Genomic DNA, 7,801 nt, shown 5'->3' with positions numbered 1-7,801 from the left:
GCAATATGTGGTGTTGCCAATGTTAGATCTAGAACAGAGCATGTCACTGTGCTTCCGTGGTGATGTGTATGTGTGAGCCATGTGTGGGCGTATGTTGGTGCATATGAGGTCAGGAGTGTCCGTGAGCATGAAGAACGTGCCCCTTTGGTTGTGTCATGTTCGAGGCGACAGGATTCTCATGAGTAAAGCAGAAAGATCGCCTGAGAGGACAGGAAGCGTGAGACTGAAGTGCACAGAAAGAAGAATCAGATCTAACTGTGCTTATTCTACGTTCTCTGCCAGCAGGTTGGAATGAGCTTAGCTTGATGACGCAAAGGTTATTTGGGACAAAGCCGAACGGTCTCCGTGCGGGTTTCGTCTGGGTTATTTGTATGAAGGTAGTAGCCGTTTATATTCACGTAGCAACTGTAAAAATCTGAGTCGCCAAAAAGGGTCTCTTGAATGGTGTTTTTCAATGGTCTGCTTTTATCATAACTTATTTTATACCAGAGGTGTACTCCATCGCAGCAGGCATTTACCAAATTTTGCGGTCTCCTTTAGAGAGGGGAGGGAGACCATCCCGCGGAGGGGCAATGAAACGGCGGTCAGGGGGCGGGGCGACGGCGGGAGCGCGTAACGCGTCAGGCTCGCTGATCGCAAGAGGGACTGGCCCGGAGGGTGGGCTGATGCCGGGGCCCGGCGGCCGAGGCGTCAGACGTCGGGGCGTCCTACGACGCCAGTATGGGTAGGGGAAACCAACACCGACGTGCTGGGGTGAGAGAGAGGCTCTCTGTGTCGGGTGGAGCGGGCCTCCCCTCGGGGAGGCTGGTAGTCACCGGGTTCGCCTCAACTGGGTCAGTCGGTGCGGGCTCGATCGGACGCCGCACCGGACGCGGCTGGCCTGAGGAGGGGCGGCGCTGGGAAGGAGGGAGGCTGCCCTGTGGTAGAGCGCTGACTCGGCATCTCAGACTCCTCGAGATGGGCCCGAGGCCCAGGCCAGTACGGCGGGGGGGGGGGGGGCAGACGCATGCTCTCGCATACGCCCTGTTCGGTCAGCTCCTCCAGCAGCTCATGCACTGCATCACTGTTTCGTATTCTTGCCAAATCGCTTCATATCAGTCTTGTTGACAGCTAGGCTTCGAGGCTGGGCATGATTTCCGTGCCCCCTAACCTCTATGGCCACGTCCTTGGCGCGAGGGCGGGCGATCCGGAACCAGTGATTTCTGCGGGCGCTTGTAACAAATAACAGACGGCACCATCCATGTCGGCACAGCCCACAGAGTTGGCTAAGTCGGTACAATCCAGACTTCCTGACCAATGACTTTGGTATGGCGTATGGAGGGGCATAAAAGCATCCCATTAGGCGACTCAAACTTGACATTACTGAAAATGACCAAGACAATACCTTGATCATTGCTGACATCATGACGAGATTTGTACACGCAAGGATGCAGACTTTTTCTTGCTGTCCCACAAAACTAAACGACCCTTATCACGTGAGCTCTGGGACCTGCAGCTGTTTTAGGCTTTTGACGATTTTAAAGGCATTCTGGCGACCTCACCACATCATTAGCAATGTGATAGCTGTCATCCCAACGAGTTCTGAGTGACATCGATAAGGGCTATCGATCAAGGACTGAGTGCCAGCGATCGGACAATGATATCCGGAGATACCATGGGGTTTCTCCCACCACTAAGGTCGTCATGAGCGGTGAAACACCAACCGGCGGTGCAGCTGGGAGCAGCACAGAACGCTGCGCCGACAACATGAAGTCCGATGGTCACACGAGTCCGCGTGACTGCATTCGCACCCTCCTCACCCTGTGCGGCAGACAGTCTCTGCTCGTCAGCTTCTCCGGGGCTGCACCGGCGACACGAGTCCGATGGTCACACGAGTCCGCGTGACTGCATTCGCACCCTCCTCACCCTGTGCGGCAGACAGTCTCTACCCGTCTGCTTCTCCGGAGCTGCACCGGCGGGCCGCGCGGAGCCCCCATCTACAGCTCCCGGGCCGACACTCACGCGTCCAGCACCGACCGGTCTGTATTGAGCGCCACTCGGCGGGGTCACGCGTGACTAGCGGGCTGCGAGATCACCCATCCGCCGGCGGCGCGGGCGCAGGTCGCCAAACGCGCTCGCGGGCGGACACCACCGACAAACACTACCGCCGCCGTCAAACGCGAGCAAGCGGCCGAGACCCACACGCGCAGACACCTCGGCGAACGCAGGGCGCCCGCCACTGCGGAGTGCTGCCGTGCGTTTTAAAATGTAATATACTACAGCGACGCATGTAAAATGCGGCGCCGTGCGACTCAAATCTACGTGGATCACGAGCGACAACCACAACGGTGAACGGCACGACGAAATGTCACGGACGCGCCAATCCTGACTACAATATCGGCGCACGCTGACTAGCTGTGCAGCCCACCACGGCTTTTGAAGCATCACGTCCACCTGGGTGGCGTGCGCCGCGGCCCGGGAGCGCCGCAGCCGCACTCTGCTCATGGCAGCGCCGGCGTGGCGCCACGGCGGTCGCGCCGACCGGTGCCGCGTAGCTCGGGCGGGACCGGGCCGAGCACGCCGCCGCTCGCAGTGACACAACGTCCTAACAATGGTACAACGACCACACCGCTTGGTAACATAATAGCAATACGTAAAACTAACACAAAGCCGGCTGGTATGTGACTGCGATATCGTTTAGCCTCGTCAGCGCCGTGCGTCGAACCATGGTATCACATGGTAGGCAACACTGAAATAATTCATGATAAAATGAGCATGCGCGAAACACTTACGAAGGTCTACTAATCACGGCGGGGGGTAACGGTTTCTGAGTAAACTCACAAACAGCTCACAATGGCAACAAGAGCCAACGCAAAACATCTGCGAAGGTCCACTAATCACGGCGGGGGGGGAAGCTTGCTGAGTAAACCCACATACAGACGGAAGCGTACCCGGTGTCGCGCCTCGTGGTTGGGTCGACTGAAACTCACGCATCTTCGACAGACCCGTCGTCAGCGCCTCTGGCAGACAGTGGCTGGCACAGCGCCACAGCAAGCGCGCATACATATACACGATGCTGCCGGGGGAGCTTTGGCGAATCGATTGCTGTGGTCATCAAGCGCTCTCCACCCCCCCCCCCCCCCCCCCCTCCCCCCCACATCATTTCCTCCGCACACAAAAGTACAGACGAGTATCTAAAAAACTGACCAAAATCATGCGTCCGGCACTGCACGCCATCGCCGCTGTGTCACTGCTGCCTCCCGGGCCCACTGTGGCACCCTCCCGCACACCTCCGGGCGCGACGCGGAGGCGGCGTCGCCCCCTCGGGCCTACCGGCGGCTCCACACCGCCGCCGGGCTTCTCCCGGCCGCGTCCCTCCGTCGCGCGCGCGGACCCGTCGGCCTCGCTCGGCGCCGAGCGCGCGCCCTCCGCGCCCGGCCGCCGGTGGCCTACATCCGCGCCGTGGCGCCGTACTCGCGCTCGCGCTCGGCCAGCCGGCGGCGCGTGTAGACGACGCGCCTCTCGCCCGGCCGGATCAGCTGATCGCGCCGCTGCCACTCCAGCTCCTGCTCCTCGGCGCGCCGTCGCTTGGCGTCCACATAGCTGAAGATGCAGGAGGCCGGCACCCAGATGATGATGCTGATCACCAGCACGGTGCCCACGATGTTGTCGCGAAGGAAGCGCAGTACCTGCGGTGCAGGCCGTGGTCGCTGTCAGGACCACGGTCAGGGCCACAGCACGGTCGGGGTTCGGACCGGGCGGCAGGCGGGCCAGCCTTTTGATGCCAAGGAGACCAGCAACGCAGGAGTCAACGGGATCGACACGTCGGGGGTCACGGGAGTCAACCGGCCACTGGCTCCAACGTATATTACCGAAGAATTACTTTTCTAGTGACCTGTGGTAGCGACTGACGGCAAACCGTTGCCATCAGTGACCATATTTTTACACTAATAGGCGCAGATTCTGCAAACAGTCCCTTTACTCACGAAAGGTACTGAACGGTATACCTTATTGATGTTGATGTCTTCGATGATATCCCAGAATCGCTCCACCACGTCCTGTACAGTTTTCTCGCAAACACCCTGCAACAGGTTAAACATCGTGTTTCACATTCTGACAGCGCCACGTCACCACAGTGCCACGTTAGCCGGCGTTCAGTTCACACGTGCTGGACACACATACGTTGATAGTTAAGAGGTGATGATACACCCAGCTGTTTCACCCGGTGGTCCACACAAGACCGCCACACAGCAACCATGCGCTACTCCTCGCCCGTTGACCCCGGTGCCTTGCCGCGGCCGCGCCGCCGACAGCCGCGCCGGGCCCCGGTCGGCGGCGCGTCGAGGGCCGGCCTGCCCGCTCACCGTGTTGGTGCAGAAGCCGTGCATGCACGGCGTGCCGCCGGACAGCATGCGCACCGGCTCCTGGGCCGTGCACGTGTCGTTGAGCGAGCGGCGGCAGCAGAGGTTGCACGCGTCCTCCTCGACGTCGCACATGCAGCTGTGCTGGTCCTGCAGTTCGCAGAAGGCCACGCACTTGCCGGCGCGGCAGCGGCCGCCGTGCTCCTGGCACTCGGTGTCGTCGCCCATCGGCGCCGACGGCGGACACTCGGCCGACGCGCCTGCGCACGGCCGGCGGCGACAGTCACCTCGGGAGACGGGGTGCGCGGCCGGAGACGGGGCGGGGGCGGGGGCGGGGGCGTCGGCGCGCGCGCGCCCGGCGCCGTCCGCGCCGCACGACCGTTACGGGGAGTGCCCCCCGGAGACACGTACAGACGCGGACGCACGGGCAGTTCACGAGGAGCTGCAATGACACCCGCCCACGACTTATTCAGAAAAGCGCACGGTGTCGAGCTGGTGACTGACGCACCCGATTCATACACGCACACACACGGGCACGCTGACGATCGGGCCCGCGTTAGTAAACAACCTGTTTAACCTAAATTAAGATGAGGACGCGGGGTAGGCTGCAATACCTTGAGTACAGGACTTAACTTCGCACTCCAAAAGTTTAATCGGTACCACTCCCAACACTTTGTCCTGAGCATTCATTCATTTATGAGCACTTCACCAGGAGATTGTTTGCAGCAGCCTTTCACCCCAGCCCGTGGAGCTACCTGGACAGTGTTCCCCGCCTCACCGTTGCACTTGGCCTCCATCTCGCACGTGTGCAGGCTGGCGTCCCGGCACTTGACGCCCATCTGTAGGTACTGACAGCGCTGCAGCAGGGCGAGTTCTTGTCGCTGCAGACGGCGCCACGCTTGCGGCGCAGCTGGCAGTTTTTGTCGCAGCACGCGTCCTCGTCCTCGGAGCCCACCAGGCCGGCGTCGCACTCCTCGTCGCCCTCGACGCGCAGGTTGCCGCAGAACGACTCCTCCGGCTCGGTGAAGCAGCGGGAGGACTTGGCCACCAGCACGGCGCGGATGGAGCGCAGAGAGCACGGCGAGAAGCGCTGCCGGGGGAGCGGCGGGCGAGCACTGAGCCGGCGCGCGCGAGAGGGCACGAGCCCGACTCCGACTCATCGGTCACGAGTCTGACTCTGACTCTCCGACCCACGAGTCTGGCTGACTCACCGGGTCACCAGTCTGAGTCTGACTCGCTGGGTCACCAGTCCGACTCTGACTCGCCGGGTCACCAGTCTGACTCTGACTCGCCGGGTCACCAGTCTGACTCTGACTCGCCGGGTCGCGAGTCTGACTCTAGCCCGCCGGGTCACGAGTCTGAGTCGGACATTCGCGGGAGCGCGAGACATGGTTCACCTGACGCCAGTGTGACACGCACAACATCACGCAGCACTGTTGGTTTGGAAACGAGCCGAGGACCAGAGAGAAAAAGGGCCGAGTGTATGTCCAGAGCATCATGACGGGTGATACCGCACACACCAGACATGGCAAACATCAGGAAACCCAACCGAGAGAACGGCGCATGCGGCCGATCGCAGAAGTACGCACCTTGTTGTTGAGGTCGTAGCCGGACACGGAGTATGTGTACATGAGGTAGGAGCCGCCCTTGTTGGCGCTGGGCGAGCACTCGGGCAGGTCCGGGTCATGTTCACTGCCCCAGTTGTGGCCGAACTCGTGGGCCGTCACCAGGTCAGCCTCGCTGTCGGTCAAGATGGCTGCTGGTGAGTTCGGCCGGAGGGGACGGGTCCCAGGTCATGCAGCTCAGCACGGCCCCCGCCGCGGACAACGGCGTCCCATCGTGGCCCAGTGGTCGCCAGGCCGAGCGCACGGGGAACGATAGACTGACTGACTGACTGCCTGACTGACTGACTGACTGAGACTGACTGACTGACTGACTGACTGACTGACTGACTGATGACTGATGACTGATGACTGACTGACTGACTGACTGACTGGACTGACTGACTGACTGACTGACTGACTGACTGACTGACTGACTGACCGACTGACCGACTGACTGACTGACTGACTGACTGACTACCGGGACATGGTTTTGTACGGAGGTCACCGGGTCAACCATCAGAGACGAGTCATAGGCAGACACCAGGCAGACACAATCGGTCAGGTCCCATCCGATCGCCGGAAAAGGGCGGACCGGGGGGGGGGGGCTTAGGGAGGACAGTGGGACCCAGCTGCTGTACAAGGAGGAACAGTCCCGTGACCCAGTGACCGCCAGCCCAATGATGCGGTACAATTAGTCTGGGGCGTGTCCAGTGACGGTGGCGGCCAGCGGCAGACTGACCGGGTGATGACCCGCTGGCCGTAATGGTTCCCGCGACGAGCTCAGGCCCGAGTTCAGGTACAGCGTAAAGCCGTTCTTAAAGTATTCTGAAACAGCAGAAAACATTTCAGGGGCAAGCAAATGCAGCACGGGCTTACCAGGTCAATGCAGTTACATAAGACAACCCACTGCCAAGCAGACATGCAAAGCGCACAGGCGGACGCGATCATGACACTGGAGCCTGTATAGACCAGACGAAGCTGCGACCATGTTTTGTGGTCTGAGGCCCTGTGCTCTAGGTGAGAAAAGGTCCCGAATCCCGTCCAAAAGCCGGTCACATCCGTCGCCGGCCGAGCGCCGAGAGCGCACGCCCGTGAGGAAGGTCGACGGCAGCCGACTGGCCCTCGTACCGGGCGTGCAGATGCCGCCGACCGAGTTGCGCCGCGGCGAGCCGACGTACGCCAGCCCCAGGATACCGCCGTCGAACCGGATGTCGGTGAAGAGGTGCGCCAGGCAGAAGTCCTCGTGCGAGGGCTCGCGGCTGAACACCTGCGGCGGCGGCGGCGGCGCGATCAGCGTCGGAGTCGGCCGCCCGGCCGAGGGGCGGCCTCAGGTCACAGGCTGGGGAAGGTGACGCAGCCCAGCCAGGCGCACACCGGCATGTTTTGGGCGGCATTCTATACACACGTACTATGCGAATGGAGAGAAACACATCTGTGATTAAATAACACACGAGAAAACAACTAAGGCGCAGGTAGGTTACGCGATGACCCGCGCTAAAAACACAAAACCTGCAACCGTTCGGCAAACAGATAACTGCAAAAGCAGAAGCAAAACGAGTATAGCATTTTTCTGACAAAAACAAAACGCTCACATGAGCCGCTGCTGTTCAGCATCCCGTCGTCAGTCCTCACAACAGTCAGTCGGTGACCGTCACCTATGTCACCGGGTCGCTCGCTGTCGTTCGCTGGATGTGACAACAGAGCTCATGGAGTCGTTGCGTGGTCCGCAGAGAAGGAGAGTCAAACGAGACTGCTACCCACCCTCAGCCAGTCAGGCAAGACGACCTCCGCGGCTGCGGACTTTGGTTCGTGCGGATACGCTTTCAATACGCATCAGTACTGTAACTGTCTTATCTA

At 60.7% G+C, this 7,801-nt stretch overlaps 1 protein-coding gene across 1 annotated transcript; it reads right to left on the bottom strand.

Moving 5' to 3' along the window:
• Nucleotides 1–2,990: 2,990 nt before the first annotated feature.
• LOC119100667 (ADAM 17-like protease) lies at nt 2,991–7,220 on the bottom strand (the record flags this gene model as incomplete). Its single annotated transcript, XM_037223744.1, is given in 10 exon segments — nt 2,991–2,999; nt 3,441–3,668; nt 3,987–4,061; nt 4,344–4,600; nt 5,119–5,199; nt 5,202–5,430; nt 5,930–6,080; nt 6,684–6,712; nt 6,714–6,769; nt 7,073–7,220. Coding segments are annotated over 10 exon segments (1,263 nt in total), but the record flags the coding sequence as incomplete, so codon positions are not given.
• Nucleotides 7,221–7,801: the final 581 nt, after the last annotated feature.

The sequence above is a fragment of the Pollicipes pollicipes genome, unplaced genomic scaffold (assembly GCF_011947565.3).
Source record: "Pollicipes pollicipes isolate AB1234 unplaced genomic scaffold, Ppol_2.1 Scaffold_4881;HRSCAF=5763_pilon_pilon_pilon, whole genome shotgun sequence".
In the NCBI taxonomy this organism is placed as follows: Eukaryota; Metazoa; Arthropoda; class Thecostraca; order Pollicipedomorpha; family Pollicipedidae; genus Pollicipes; species Pollicipes pollicipes.
Note: the sequence above shows the minus strand (reverse complement) of the source record. Positions and strands in the feature narration are given on the sequence as shown.